A 16,922-nucleotide genomic window follows, 5' to 3' on the forward strand; every position below is an offset into this window, starting at 1 on the left:
TATGGCGACTCTTTATGCAAATTAGCTGTGTATGTTTGTGCAAGCTTGCAGGCATACTAATTAGGTTATGTGTATTCTACATGGTTATTTATCTACTCACGTTATTTATTGCAAGCGTGTTCAACGTGCATGTCAATGATGGGGTTGAACCAATTACTAGACCGCTACTTAACCCTTTCAGCCATGAAATCCAATTCTGCAACCACTTGTTGGAGGGGTGGTGGTGTTAAATTCTTTACAATCAAACCGAAAGTACTTATCGCCTCATAGGATGGCGCCAGCTTACAGAAATATGCATGAGTTCTTTCATAATCTGCCGTGTCCTTTGGCAGGAGGCTTTGCTTATCTGCTCCGTGTCCTGTCTGCCGTCCACGAGACACCTTGTACTTAATTCGTTACCGGCAGGACGGCCTTGATGAGGAAGACTCGATTTTGAAGTCTTAATCAGAGGGCCTGACAGCACTTTGTGCTGNNTTTTTTTTTTTTTTTTTTTTTTTAATTTGTGGCGCTGGGCAAAAATCGGCCTCTGGGAAATTACCAATGCAACAACGTGTCTATCTGCAGCGACCGGCCATATCATAATGTGTCGCATGTCTGATAAATGCTGAAGCTATACATTTTTAAATGCCAGCATGACTTTACCCCAGCAGGATAATCTGCTTAGTAAGCGACTACCCATCACAGCTCTGCTAAACATCAAATTGGAATGACCCTGAGGTTAATGTCTCCAGCAGCAGAATGACCCTTAAACATCGTCATTTCTTAAAGTTTATGAAGTATGGAATATTGGACGTCATATTTTGATGCATCTAAATAAACAGAGATCATAAAATGCCAAAGTAGCTTGTAAACTGTTATTGGAACAAATGAGGTTTGGTTGTAAAGGAAGTATCAGTCCTGAGTAATGACTTGCAAGTGGCAGCGTTAAGCGGCATTGCTTTTAATTAACGGCAGTTGCTGTTTTCGGAAATTAACTAACTAAGAGATCCTTGGAAATAGTTTCTATTGAAAAAAAAAATATATATATATATAAAAACTCAACTGGATTAAATTATCATTTTTAAAAAATCAATAAACTATTTAGTTTTTCACATAATTCTTTCATATTTCTTTAAGAAATAGAGTGTATTTTGAGACTCCAAATTGACGCAGCTTGTAGAAACACATTGGGTGCTTTGATGACAGCTTGAGATCCATTGAAGAAATCTGAGATACCCAAGATCGGCCTGCAGGAAGAGATTAACCGCCACGCGATAAACACTGGAGACATGCACGCAAACCTGCGTGTTCTGGAAAAAGTAACGGCTGTCGGCGTTTAGCTCTTGTCCCACAAGTGCCACGTCTGGAGATTGAAACAGTGGTGAAATATAAGCTGTAAAGCAATATCTTTTTCTCTTTTGAGCCAAGTGTCACATACAAAGAACTTTTCTTTATTTGTGTCCTTTTTTAACAATTGAAGTTCTTCACACACACCTACACACACATACATTCTTTGTACTTGCTACATAGTGAGGATGAGGAACATATCCCAAGAAGTGAGGACCATCCTTTCTGCCTACACACACACACACACACACACACGGATCCAATGTTAAATTCTTTTTCAAAAGGGAATTGTATTTTTTTCTCACAAAATAACCTTCTTTCAGGTGCCACAATGCTTTCTATTTGAATTTAAGCCTAAGTGCTTGAAATTAACCTCCAAATATTTCAGCGCTAAAAGAAACTTTCAATTTGTAATTTTTTTGATCCCTCCTTTTGATTAATTTCCTTTAGCTTCAATAAAACCCAACACGAAGCACAGGCGTAGTCTTTTAATTAGCCTTCACACTTCCACACAAGTTCAAATGTACGCGATGTCACAAAGCAATGAATATACTAATTGCTCGATGGAATTCATTTAGCCAGCTCTTCTGCGGCTCTTTGTGGTGCAGCAGAGATGTGTCTGCTGTCTAACCAACTGCCTGTCTCCCACTGGAAAACATGCATGTAACAGGAGTTCAACAGTTTGAAATCGTTTGAATTTAGTGCCGAATGTCATTGTAGGTTATGTGTCGACAGCACTAATCCCAGGGTTTTTGAAATCCTATTTTAAATGACTAGCACTCAGAAAAAGTATGTTGAGAAGTTCCGACCACAGTCCCTCCTTCACTGTCAGGGCAGTGTACAGACCTTTTATATAAAGGTTAAGCTCCTCCCACCTATTATTTGTTTAAAAAGGCATATTTTTTCACCTAAACACCCTACAAAGACATTTACACATCTATTAAACATACAATAAAAAAGCAGTTACAAAAGTCAGTCAATTCTTATCGCCCTTGTGCTATCTTACGGGGTCTAGATAATCCAACCAATGACAAATCAAAAATAATTGAAAAATAAGTTCAGCGCACTGTCTTGTGGGGTCCAGATGACCCCACTCCCAACGTCAACATACCTAAGATAGTACAAGGGTTACGTGATGAATACAGAGAGAAAATAGAGAACACCCTGGACTTATTACTATGGTACTAGTTAAAATCTTGTACGCTACCTCTCTTTTGACCCATGTCAAATTCACTGCTCGACCCATTGTCCAAAAATATATTTATAAATGTGATGAAACCAATGTTTGTCACTTTCTCATCAACCAACTCAGGGAGGATAGTGGAGGGCTACCTCAGAGAGATCAGTTATATTGATTTTAAAGAGTTCTACAGGAGCATCCATAAGTACGTTAGCCATGTCCGGGATTTCAATACATATTTCAAAGATACTAGTAGTACAGTGAGGTTCACCCCCTGCTGCTGGAGCTGCATCTGAACGGCGTCCATACTTCTAACTCTGTGACCAAGTTTGAGGATTGATTACATCATCAACACACATCACGGGCCAAAGTTGAGTTACTGGTTGGTACAGGATACAAATTGTTCACAAAAGTTTCTAATATTTGAAAGTTGGAAACATCACGTCATGGGGTATATATTGAGGTTAGACGGCCCTACTGTGCATACACATTCAGTTTATTCAGTTTGAACGCAGCTTTAGGTGCTTAGTTAGCCTGTTTTAGCTCAGGCACTACAAAAGCCATCTTGAAGCTTTGCTCAGGTCCTTTACCACTGCCTAGTATCAGGAAACACTGTGATAACACAAACAAAAAAAGGAAAGCAGATATAAATAAATCTAAGACTATAGAATTGAAGAACAATTTCAAACAACACATGTATGTGGGGGTATGTGTGTGTATGTGAAAGAGAGAGAAGTACAGAAAATAGCCCAGGAATCCTGCTGTGCTGTTGATTACAGCAGAGTATGTGCAGTCACCCAACTTGCCACAACATGCTACCTGGCTAACGTGTGGAGAAAGGTTTTGAGAGTGGTATCAGAAGAATCTGTTACAAGAAATGCCACTAACTGTGAGGTTTACATTAAATAGAACAAATGTGTTGTTTTCTGCCATTCGTGGCAGAGCTGCTGTTTATGTTGCCACGTTTTCCTCCTTTACCTTATACAGCACCCAAGGCTCAACCACCAGGCTTAACGTTGCAGGACTTTTTTAGGAAAGCTGTAGCAAATGTGTGAAAAAGGCTTGACTTCTTATGGACAATATCAACTTTTTTTTTAAACTATGTTCTTTATTTTAGATATGGCTTTCCAGTAAATACACATTGTTGGCAAAAGAAAAATTAAAACTTAATGTCTAGTGTTAGCACGCGCAACATTGTGGTAACTCATTTTCTAAAACTCTTCAAGTGGATCAGTGGATCCAAAGACAGACTGAAGACACTCTTTTGTTAAGTTAGTGTTTAAAGTTTAGTCTTCTACAAGAAAGTAGAATCGGTTTGGTCCCTTCTTGAAAACAGCATCAATGTTACATCTTTAGTCCAGTCTGTTGTCCAACTCCAAGATATTTTTACTACTCCACCTACTCCTTCCCTGTCTCAGGTGACCATTGTCTGTCCAGTTGCCACCACACTTATGAGGTTGTCATCCAGACTTTTCTAGAAGTCAATGGTGCCAAGGTTCACCTTGTGGTGCAACCTGAACATATTCCAACTGATAAATTTCAAGGTCTTCGTGTGTTTTGGATCTTGCATCAGAAACTAGCTCCAGAGGTGATCAAGCCCAATTTGAGTCCAGGTAGACTACTACGCCATGTATCCTTCCTCCACAACCCAAGTCAATATGAAGCCTTTTCAGCTGCTTCCATTGTTTATTTATTTATTGTCTCTGTGTTGTCTAGATTCCTAGGAGTCCCTGAACTGCAAAGCTCCTGCAGCCCACTTCAATGAGCTTGTGATGGAGCTTTCCTCCATTTCTTCCACAGTCAGCCATCAGGTCAGAATAGTTGACTTTCTTCTTTTGTTGTTCTTGAACCTCCTCCATCTGGATGATGCAGAGATGCTCTTGTTTTGCAAGTCGAAGTCAAGTCAAGTCTCAAGTCTTGAAACAAAGCAAATGCATTGTTGTTCAAAATTGTCAAAAAAAACTACTTTGATATTTCTGCATTTCTAATGGAAAGAATTGTTAAAAGAGCTTTCATTTTAACACTTAACAATGACCTTCTGGTCATAAATTTTTTGAACAAACAAATAAACATTGTCGCAAGTCCCAAATTTTAAGTCTGAAGTTGGGTCTCAAGTCTTTGAGATCTTTCATGTCTTTGATTTTGAGTTGATAACTAAGTAATTTCCTGTCAAAAAGTTCTTCCATGTCACTGGTGGTGTAGGGTTTGTTGTTCAAGTCCCATTAATTCTTGCTCCCCTAAGTATGTGAAATTTGTTCTCTGCATTTGACCTATCTTCTTGGGGAGTGGTAAGCTGCAGACACAGGTGCGGTCAGAAACCATTTAAGCCTCGTTTCCATCAAGCGGTCCAATACGGTTCAGTCCAGTAAGGCGGTACAAATCCAGTTCATTCTGGCTAGCGTTTCCACTCAGTCCAGCCTCACTTCCACTGAGCGGTTGTTTTCAGGGCGTATGTGTGGTGTCATTCCGTCATTGTAGTGTGACGACCAGAGAAGCAACAACAATGGAGGTCAGTTTGTCTTTTTCTTGCTTTACTCTTTGTACATCGTGTAAAAAAGAAATGTAATGTTGTTTGAGAGACAATTGTGAGCGGCTAAGAAGAATACCGCCATAAAGAGAAAAATGTTGATAGCATTAGCTTAGTGCTATATTGGTGCTTTCTAATGTCGTCATCACTTTCCTATGGACCTATAGAGGGGGGCCCTGAAGAGGTACGGTTCAGTGCTGTTTAATGGGTCCATTATGCAATGGAAATGGTAAAAATACCAGACCGCTTAGTGGAAACAAGGCTTACTGGTTGAAACCCTCAAATTCAACCCCTTAATGCTGAATGTCAAACATTTTATAGTCTTTGGTATGGCTTTGCTATGGATTTAAACCGACAATCTACCAGTATCAGCATCTCAGTGTTCTCATTGGAAATATGTTGGTTTGAGCAAAGATCGTGGTGATGGTTATGGTGCATTAGATTATAACCCTGTAAAAGTAGAAAATAAAGAAGAACTGTTAAATCTAGTTGCATAAGATGGTAAAGGTTTACCTGGCTGGTGGGTTATTACAGCAGTCCATTTGGCTTTTTGTAGTGAGATAGGCTTGGACTGAGACAGAGCTTGTTTTTTTTTTTTTCTTCACTTTTTTTCAGTTGCCTCATTTGCATTCCAACTCAGGGGAGAGAAAACAAATGAAGCACAGCCTATCGTCAAAAAACAGCAGTGAATGAGAGCAAACACTTCTATCTGCACACGCACACAAGAGAAAACATCCCCGTGCCACACCCTCATGCACTCGAAAACATGCAATTTCAGAAAATTAACTGGCAGCCTTGTTTCTTATCTGTACTTTGAGACTCTTTCAAATAAGCCTTTTTTTGTCAGAAACCCTTAACAGCTCCACTCATAGTAGGGACAAGAGCCGGTCTTTTTCTTTGCTGATGTTGAAGCTCAGCTGGTACTTTTCTTTGTCGTTAGAAAACAGACAAAGAACCATAATCAGTCTTCGATCTCGCTGTAAATCATGCGCTGCTCTGATACTCGCCGGCTTCTTGAGAAATCAGTCGGGTTTTGTACTGACTTCAGATATTTGGAGTTTAGCCTTTTTGCAATTCTGCTATTAAAGGGGTGTAGTGGCAGACAAAATCCAGGGTTTGGTAAGTACTGCAGTGAGATGCTATGATTTGGGTTGAGCTTGAGCACATAAAAAAGCACAACATGTCATTCATAGATCCAGTGGTGTAACTTCTCAATATGCACTGCAAATATTTAATTGGTTAAAGACATGTGTGTTCAGTGAATTTAAACACAAAGACCAGTTGAAGCTTAAGGCAAAACAAATATTTCTGTTATGTTTTCATTCAAAATTAAATTTTAAGATATGAAACAGGTGAAATTGTTGGTTTCAAACAAACAAAACAAGAGTTATGACTCATAAAATACCCCTTAGATTACATTTCTTGGAATATGGTATTTTAGCAGGGGTAACCAATTCAAATATCACTGGGTCCAGTTACAAAAATTTAATTCACATCAAGGTACACTGCAGTTTGACTTCATTTCAGGATTATTTATTTTTGTGTTCACCCTAAGACACATTTATAATAGCAAACAAGGACAACTCATGGACTGAATTACAACAAATATTTTTAATCGCCCACTTTCCTCACCTTCAAGCATGCCTGTCCACTCCTCTTCAGATTTTTTCTCAAACATTTGACATTTTGTGATGAATTTGTAAAAACCTTTGCGAAGATCCAACTATGACGGAGAATCTCGTTCAACGATTTAATAGTTGGCAATCACAACACGCGTAACCTGCTCATTTGGTCGTAACTGTAGACCTATATGCCGTAAATGATGGCAACAGTCGTAATCACTTGTTTAGACATTGCTCTGCGCCATTTGCGCTGGTCATGCCACAGTTACAAATACAACTGTCACCGAGCAATAAGGAGGCATTGGCAAAATCTTCAAGATTTGATGCCGCTGCCCAATTTTTTTGAAAATCATTGGCGTGGTCATGAATAGAGATGGTGGCAGAGACTGTATATACCCCTGGGCTGCTGGGCAGCTGGGGGCCAGAGGCACTTCATATGGATGGCTGCCATCTGGAGCCATTAACGCATCGTCCAGTCAGACCTGCTGCCGGCTGCCGATTGGCTGCCACTGACCTGTTGGCTACCGCACAACCTGGAAATGTGTTCGACTGCCCACTGTAAGAGTAAAATTGTCTGGTTTCTGTAAAATTTTAGCTTTTCTTAATACCTTAAAACAGAGCGGCATGTAAAAACGCAACTTCTGCCTCCTAATTACTAAAGCGCCCACTGGGTGCTAATTACCACTGGTCCAGAGATATGTCCTGATATGGACTGTGGTACACCATTTATGTGACATTTGGTCAATAGTTTAGTGGAGTTTTTCCGGTCTTTTTAAAGTCCCACTCCAACTATATTTAGATTTTTTTGTAAAATTGTTCCCAGTGATCTTTTAATTATGATTTTGCAGTTTTTATCCAAAATAAAGGAGATTTTGTCATGTTTTTAAGACATTTTTTATGCAGAGTGGGAGTAGCTCGTTAGAAATACAATTCAAGTTTTTGGTCGGGACTGTTGACAGAGCAACTCACCCCTTTTCCATCACTAAAAGCTCTGTTTACGCGCTCATGTGCGAGCTTATAGCCTCAAGCTAACAATACAGGCAAAAAACAACGGATTAATCCAGTCGTACAGCTTTGAGCCAGAATCGCAATTTGTTACATCACGAGTGTTGAACACTCACCATGTCTCGCACACATAAGCGTGAGGAATCTAGCTTGTGTGCAGGGGGAGGGGTGACTTTGACACACCCACTTTAGTAGCTGCGTCATTAGTCTGAGCATTTTCAAGCATCCGATTTTCTGAGCAAATACCATTTGAATTAATAAAATTCTCAGAAACACAGTTTTAATCCTATGTTCTTTTGTATAGTATTTTCATTGGAGTGGCTTCTTAATGCATTTTTCACATTGTTTTGATGCTGTTTTTATTTATTTTATTTTATTTTGTCTATGCACTTTTTATCTTTGTTGTTTAATATTGAAAAAGTTTGATCTCAAATTTTCGCGGGAAAAAAATTATACTGAGAATCTTGCTTTTTGTACAGGTTCAGGTTCATCCTAGAATTATTGTGTAATATAATGATAATATATATATATAAAGAAGCTGTACAATGCAAAAATGTAATCTTAAGAAAGTCAGAAGAAAAATGTCAAATTTATTGTCTTACAAGAGGAATAATCTGTTTTTTACTCGTAAGACAATCATAGTGAATTCTTGTTAAGAACCTTTCTCATATCCCATTTAGCCTATTTCTAGAAAATCTTTAAAATTTTAAGAATGCTTGACTTATTACTAGGGGTGCTGTTTTTGAGTACTAAAAAGATAGATATCAAGTATTGCCACTAAAAGTGTCTTAAAGCAAATTGTAAAGCTCAAAAAGTCACCAGGCGAACAGAAAAAGAATATGAAAAAATATTTGACCTTCAATGTTTTACTATTAGAATTTGTATCCAAACTGAGCTGAAGCTTTCTCTTTCTGATTTCCTTATGAAAGGTATACAACAGACATATTAAGAGATTAAGAAACTTTGCTGTTCATTGAATTCGTCATGTTTGGTCAAAGTCTTTGCACAAGCCTTGAATGTAAACGCCACATTTTCAGGAGGAAAGAAATGGCTTTGATGTTTTACCTTGACAGTCATTTCTAAATCTGTTTAATGGGATTTAGGAGACTTTTTGTTCATCTGATGTGCTTTTCATTTCTCTCTGTTTGAAAGTCTCCCCCCACAGCAGAGTTGATATTCATGATCTTTCAAGTGCAACATGAAAAATCGCTGCAATCAGTCAGAAGAAAAATGGTTTTCCAAAGCATAAACAATAAGGAATTTTTCTGCGCTTGGCTGTCATCAAACCACCTTTATTCCTCAGTATGTAAATATACGCATGAGAAAGGTTCATATGTCAGGATTCTGTCAGCAAACCAACCATTTGTGTTATTTGCAGCAGACTGGACTTGATGATTTGGCTTGGATCTGGGATGTGGACGAATGTGTGCAAATGCATTCAATAACACACACACAAAGTTGTGTTTATGTTTGAGAACTTTGATCTGCAGCAGCGGCCTGGCATTTACCATATCTTTACCTTAGCCTACTTTGAACTCTGTCTTTATTATAGAAGTTTAATGACTTCCACATCTTTTTTAATCTCCAAAAGGGAGATGATTTCCAGGAATGTTGCTGTGTAAACAGTTATCAACCCCCCCCCCACCCAGATCACGAGTTATATAGCTACACGCACACTGCAAAATATCACAAGCGATATATCATCTCAGAAGTGTCGTTTCAAAAAGAGATGAAATGCTGGAGCTGAGCAGAAGCTCGGTTCTGATCTGGCTAAAGATGCTGCAACTCCCTCCATCTCACAAAAAAAACACTCCCAGATCATCAAACAGAAATGCACCACTGAAGATCTCGCACAGCTGTGAACAAGGTTTGCAGCGCAACCTTGCAATGCAAAGTTGTTGGGAAAGGTGGACCTTTTTTCTTCTGCTGCTTAGCAACATCCACACTGCTTTCCTCACACTCATAAATAATGAAAAAAAAAGCACAACACTGAAATCTTTTTCTTTTTTTCTTCTTCTTCTTTCCAATTTTAAATCAATTGCAGTGTTATGTTAAAACATCTTGAATTAACACATTAATCAATGCGTTTCGGACTCCCATTATTAGACACCATGTAGTTTGGAATGAATGTTCAAAGACTGGCATTGTGCTTCCATGACACATTTGTCACAGCACTCCAATGAAAGAAGCGGGCTTTAAACGAATTTAATCGACAACACTGAGGCCTTTTTAGATGCAAAAATTCCCTCTGGCAATTGTATAAATGCACAAACGCACACACACACGCAGATTCACTGTCACAGTTAGAGTGAATAAATGTTCCTATTATCTGCAAGAAGAAACGACAAGTCGCTCGCAGCAAAGACAGACACGGAGACAAAATATTAGTTTCGCAAAAAGCCTGGGGCGGGTCAAAAACACAAGAGACCCACCCGTACTTAAAATCTGCTTTATTAACTACAATACAATAACATCAGTATGAGTCATGTTCCACTAACATCAGAAAACAGGACAAAGAATGGAATTTAATGCTCAAGAGAATGTCAAGTTTTCCTTAAGAAACAAAATTTGATTTTTAGTAAAGGCATTAGTCATTCCACCATGAGAGCTTTGAAGTAAAAACAGTTAAAAAGTGAATAATGTGACACACCTCTGCAATTTCTATAACATGAGATTTGACTGTAGTGGTTTGAATGAAAGATTACCATCTAAATCCAGCAAGATAAGGAAAAACTGCTTTCACTTTCTCCACCAGGAAATAGTCGGCTCCTTTCTCCACCAGGAATTAGTTGGCTCCTGTTTTCCACCAGGAAATAGTTTGCTCTGTTCTTCCATCAGGAAATAGTCAGCTTTCTTTCTCCAACAGATAGTCTGCTTCCCTTTCTCCACCAGGAAATAGTCTGCTTCCTTTCTCTAACAGCAAATATTTTGCTCCCTTCATCCATCAGGAAATAGTCAGCTCCCTTCATCCATCAGGAAATAGTCAGCTCCCTTTCTCCACCGGGTAATAGTTGGCTCCTGTTCTACAGCAGGAAATAATCGGCTTCCTTTCTCCAACAGCAAATAGTTTGTTCCCTTCTTCCATCAGGAAATAGTCATCTTCCTCTCTCTAACAGATGGTCTGATCCCTTTGTCCACCAGGAAACAGTCTGCTCCTTTTCTTTTACCGTCTTTCCCCCATCTGTTCGTGCCATTCTCTGATACGTTCAGGATCCATCCCGGCATGTTATGGAGATTTCTCACCAGAAGTTTCTTCATGAAGTTTGAACACTAAATCCAATGAGTGTTTCTTGGCCATCACAAAACTGGCTTGCAACACAGACAGCCGCCGTCCGCATTATTCGCAGAAAAAGTGTGTGTTAGCTTGGGCGCGGAGTAGACTCTTCCTGGAGGGGGCGGTTCTCAACTTGTGATGTCAGCACGTGAGGACTCACTTGTTTTTTGTGGGTATGGGAGGGGCTGCTGAGAACGCAACTTTTTTGAGGAATACTTAGAAATGCGTGAACAGACCAAAACACCGCTTTGGGGTTCTTTGTAGTGAGGAGTGAACAGTACAATACACTTAAAAACTCAAAAAGTGGATTTTTCATGGTATGGCCCCTTTAAATGTACTAATATTAATGATGTGAGCTCCTACTGCTTGTTTTTAAATTACATAGTGTTAGCAAACTATCTAATCAAATAAAAACTTGTGTGTTTTAAATAATGGGGAATTAAAAAAAAATACCCAAAACAAAAACCTTTTTTAATGTTTGTGTTATTTCAATTCATAAATAAAACAAAGAAAAAGTGCTGCTAGAGACTGACTCTCAACAAGATGTGTGTTAGCCTGGGGGCGGTGCTGGCAACGCAGAAACTTTTGGAAGGGGCTGTTCCCCACTTTCCTACGTAATGATGGGAGGACTCATGGTTTCGTGGATTAGAAGGGGCTGGTGCTCAGTGAGCAGGGTTTGAGAGGAACGTGTGAGAAGCATGTATTGAGTAAAATATTACTTTGGGGTTGCTTTTTTGTGATTAATTGACATTAGAATAAACTTAAAAGCTCAAAAATGTTGATTTTGGATGATGTAGGCCTTTCCAAAAACTCATTATTAAGTTAAAACAATGTCATTTTGTGAAAACAAATCTTTTATGATACATTGTTGTCTTTTTGCAATCTTTGCAAAATTTTTATTTCACCAAATTTAGAAATTAGATTAGATTACTTCTGTGCAACAAAATTCTTCACACTATTTAATTTAACTCTTTTCTCTGTCTCCTTCAATTATCCATCTGACTTAATTAACTTTTTTTAGTTCTATTTCTTTTTTCATACTTTTTCTTGGCAATCTCATTTAAAAACTGTTATTTTTAATGTTTTTTTGAAGTGGTAAAATGTAACAAAGTATAAGAAAAAAAACTATATTTAATTTATACAGAAGCAAACATGCAGTGTTAATGTGCATTATTTCATATTCTACCACTAAGCCATAACAGTGATACGCATAAATCAAGGTCTGTGTTTAATAAAAGACATGGCCCTTAGAGCGGCTAAAATCATTAAGTTCATCTGCCCAATTAAAAAAAACAGTTCTGCTGAAATCTTTCTGCTAAAATGGTTCAGACTGAGTGCTGACAGGTAAATACAGATGAAAGTTTCCTGTAATTCCCCTGAATCCCCACTTTGTAAAACTGAGAATACCATTTAAAATGTTATTTTCATTAACAGCAAGCCTTTAATGGCATTTCATCATTCTGTCACGCCGTCCTAAAGATCAAATACTGTTCTCTAAAACTACAGATGAGCTGCCATGCAATACTCTGACCATTCCCCACCGGGGGGTGAGAACGTCTTGCTCAAGGACACTCCGACGCCGATCTGTACCAAGTACAAATACGTGTGATTTTTAGGTGAAAGGTTTACTCCTTGTGCTGTTCCCATCTTCAATTCATTTAGGGAGAAACTGCCAGTTCCTAATGTAAACATACCTAGGATAGCACAAGGGTGGGATCAATTCTGCTGAGAATCCTCAAACTTCCTTTAATTTTAGTGGATTTCTTAGACTTTTTGCTTGGAATGGTCTATTAGAATACTTCAAAATAGTCGCTCTAGTCGCTAGAGCAAAGGAAGAAAGGACATTTAAAAGCTGCTAGACTCAGTCATCTGATGGAACAGTAGACTGACCATAGCCATGAGTTTCTAATCCCTTCAGGGTCGGGGAGGTGCCAAATATCTCCTTGCGACCACATCAGTGCGATTGGCCCGTGGCCATGTTTTCTATTGACTTCCACTCTTTCCCACTGAACAACAGGTGGATTGACACTTTGCTAATGAGCACATTCATCAAAAGTCTCAATGATGATTTACCGGAAGAGCTGAGCCCTCGTGATGAGCTCCAGGCTCTGATTTCATTTCAAGTTCTTATCGATAACCGCTTAAAAAAACGATTTAGTGAGAAGTCGGTGAGGGGGAGACGGATCAGCCCTGCCCCCATGCGCTCCAGCTCTTGGTTGTTAGAGTGATCATTGTCGACAATATGAGTTCTATAGTTCGGCTAATTGGACCTCATTCCCCATCAGAAATATTTATTCAACCTGTCCCAAAGAGTCAAAAATACAATAATACTACAGAACATCTGCTGATGGAACTCCATTTCTATTTCCCCTACAACCTGTAGTGTGGTTTTACACTCAGATCTGTTGCCTGCACCAGAGTTATTGGTTTCATAGGAGTGGGGTGCAGTCATGAAATGTTGATCTTGATTTACTTGCAAGTAAACTCTGGTGCATTTCAAACAGTAGAGCAGGGGTCTGCAACCTTCAACACTTATGTGGGTCAATTTCTTTGTTCCATTAACTCTGAAATTTTGCAAATTGGAATTTCAATAATAAATTCTCCTAGTGGAAACACCCCAATTTAAAAAAAAAAAATCAAAATTTTCAAAAGTTTTTGCGGTTGGAGGAGGTGGTATTTGGGACGTATCAAAATAGACATTTTTCGAAACAATTTTTTAGAAATAAATGCTTTTCTTGGTATAAAGTGAGTTATCACGTGATTTGGTTTGTGCTTTATCACAAAATTATGATTTAAGAAAACTGTTTAAAACAGTTTTTTTTTCGAAATTCCTAGAATTTCAATAAAGTTTTGCGCAAATTTGTAATGGAAACACAGCTACTGACCAATACCGCACACTGGGACAACAAAGACTTATAATCCTTTAGATTAAAATAAAAAACTGATATGTATTTATGTTATTAATAGAATGATAAATATAAAAGACTGTCTATATTGGAGCTTTTGGCATAAATAAAACATAAAAAATACAGAGAAAATAGCCTTTAAAAAAATACAAAAAGGTTTATAATTTTTGGCAACCACAATAGTAAAACAATTGTAAAAGCAAAATATGTCCATCACAAGATACACTCAGATGCGATCTGTGTTCATTTGCTGGCCAGGACAAGAAAGTTAAACCAGTTGGACTAATCAGGGACTCAGACTTGGTAGCGATGTATATATAGCGTCCTATCAAAATACAGAAGTACCGACCATTTGAGAAGAAGAAATTAATAATTCTGGTTTGTGTCTGGATGGAATTATATGACAACAAGTCTTTCATATATTGGAATAGGGCTGTGAAAGTAAAAGCCTGGAGCAAGATCTGCACCACTTTGACACTTCCAAGTGTATTGGTTAGCGACGGACCTGTGTGAACACCATTTACTAAAAGAGCGTTCAAAAACCAATTTTTAGTGCGCGCTTGAACGTGTCATGCATGCCCGGTGTGAACGAAGCATTACAGCCAAATCTGAAGAATCTCAAAATACAAAATGTTCCATTTTCCTTGATGGTTGGGAAACGTGCCTTCTCTAGGTAGTACCTGCCCCAGGTGGAGGACTTTAAGTATCTTGTAGATCACGAATGAGGGAAGATGAGAGTGTGAGATCGACAAGCGGATTGGAGGGGAACCTGCCATTTTTCTGCCCATGTAGGACATTGTAGTGAATAGAGAGCTCAGCCAAAAGGCAAAGCTCTCAATTTACCGGTCGATCTTCATTCCAGTACTCACCTATGGTCATGAGCTCTGGGTCATGACGGAAAGAACGAGGTCCCGAATACAAGCAGTTGAAATTAGTTTCCTCCATAGGATGGCTGGGTGCTCCCTTAGAGATAGGGTGAGAAGCTCAGTCACCCGGAGAGAACTTGGAGTCGGGCCGCTTCTCCTTCACATTGAAAGGAGCCAGTTGAGGTGGCTCGCACATCTAGTCCGGATGCTTCCTGGACGCCTCCCCGGAGAGGTGATCCGGCCATGTCCCACTGGGCGGAGGCTCTGGGGAAGACCCAGGACACGCTGTTGGGAACGCCTCAGGGTCCCCCCAGAAGAGCTGGAGGAAGTGGCCGGGACAGGGAAGTGTTTGCTTAGTCTGCTGCCTCCAAGATGGGTTTGGAAGTCCCAGCTTTTATCAGTACAGTGGACCCGCACTATAATATGGTACACCTTTCTTGGCCTCACTGTTTTGCACATTTTTTGTGCTTTTATGCACATTTTTCACCGTGTTCTGCATCTTGATGGGCTGTCAATCAATCTTGTATGCCCCTTGTCTTCCATGTCTGCAGCTTTCATATAAAATTTGTGGTTTAATTCTATGATACTGGACATATTTTTCTAAGAACTATGAGAGCTTGAACAAGAGAGAATAAAAATGTTATTGCCTGTCCCAGGAAAGTGTATAAAGTGTGTGGTGAGCCGTTTTACAGCCTTTAATGTATTGTTAAAAATAAAGTTGATTACTTTGCAAGTTTGGTCTATTGCGAATTATTTTTAGAGTCTAACTCCCACCATAAACACAGTAATCATAGCTAGTAGGGCAAGTATTATACTTTTCCCCCTTGTTAGAGCTTGTCTGACACATTATCTCCCCATAAACAGACTGTTAGGTTTTTTGAAGCTTCAGCTTGATTTTCCATTTCTGAGAACTTAGAAAATTTAAAATGTGGGCACAAAATGAAAACCAAACTAATGGAACACTAGCCAAAAAATAAATAAATAAATAAACTTTAAGCTTGTGTGACTTGTTTTTTTGGAACAGCTTTAGCACAGCTTTGAATATTCACAGAGATCCTGTCAGTAAAGTTATGCCAGTCAGTTTGTCAGTGAAGTGGCTGCTCTGATAAACTAACTAGGTCGTTGGCAGGAAAACAAAGTATGAATTCAGCACTTACAGCTGAGTGGTGGCTCGGAGGTGTACCCGGACATCTCCACACGATTGTCTTAAAAGTCAGCAGGCGGTGTGTTAGGAATTGAAATTTAAACTTCCCTGATAACTGCCCACACATGTAGACAGCTGCTAATGATAAATGGTCTGCATTCAGAGCCTTTCAACCTTATCTAAGCTTTAGAAAACGTTCTTCACCATGTTTTATTCATACAGTCCCGTTTGTACAGTGCTTCGTATTATATATGCATTACAGACACACTATGCAGTGTTTTATTCACTACAATCACACTCCAATGATTCCATAAGGAGCAGTATGGGGTCTTGTATTGCCCAACAATGAGACGTGGAAGCTGAAGATTGAATCCCTGTGACTTCCGAGCCTAAAACTCCATTACTACAATTATTCTGTGTGTGCGATTTTAAAAATAGCTCCTATTCCACTTTTTTCATTGAGGCGGCAACATTTCTTTGGGGACTGGCAGCCAGTCGATGAAACAAGTGCAGTGGCGGATTTAGCCATTTGGGGGCCCCAGGCGAACGTTAACATGGTAAATATACACTAATATATATATATATATATATATATATATATATATAATTTATTGTAAAAACAAAAAGTATTCAAAAAAAATGTCTGGAAACCAATCAGTCTGGCAAAAATGACTGCTACCTAACTTGAAAATGTATGTCGGAATTCTTTGACTACTCACTATATAATGCACTATATCGTGTGTTTGTCATTCTGCAGAGCTGTCTAAATCTACAATTCCAAAATCCTGCACCCTAGAAATTTCCTAAAAGTCTCTGCAAAAAAACCAGTGTGCATTTATAATGCATCTATGATATAGACCAGTGGTCCCCTTATACCACGGCCCGGGGGTGGGTGCAACTCAAACGCCCCACCTACATGCGCCGGGAATTTCTCCTCCACTCCCCACCCCCGCCCCTCTCTCTGCTGCTTCTCTTCTTTTTTTTCCGTGGGAGTACTAATGCCATCCATTTGCAAAGAAAAGTCCCACATGCAACTTTTCTTCTGTTATAGGCAGCTAGACTGCTTTTAGCG

At 39.0% G+C, this 16,922-nt stretch overlaps 1 protein-coding gene across 6 annotated transcripts in view; it reads left to right on the top strand.

The window, feature by feature from the left end:
• grid1a (glutamate receptor, ionotropic, delta 1a) overlaps positions 1-16,922 on the top strand; it is a 395,293-nt gene that overhangs the window by 25,493 nt on the left and 352,878 nt on the right. For all 6 annotated transcript variants that reach the window (XM_036215433.1, XM_036215430.1, XM_036215429.1 and 3 more), the window contains one exon: positions 4,223-4,317. In XM_036215433.1, coding sequence (XP_036071326.1) covers positions 4,279-4,317 — 39 coding nt within the window. In that variant the 5' untranslated portion in view covers positions 4,223-4,278. Of the gene's footprint in view, positions 1-4,222; positions 4,318-16,922 lie in introns of those variants that run through there.

The sequence above is a fragment of the Oryzias melastigma genome, linkage group LG15 (assembly GCF_002922805.2).
Source record: "Oryzias melastigma strain HK-1 linkage group LG15, ASM292280v2, whole genome shotgun sequence".
In the NCBI taxonomy this organism is placed as follows: domain Eukaryota; kingdom Metazoa; phylum Chordata; class Actinopteri; order Beloniformes; family Adrianichthyidae; genus Oryzias; species Oryzias melastigma.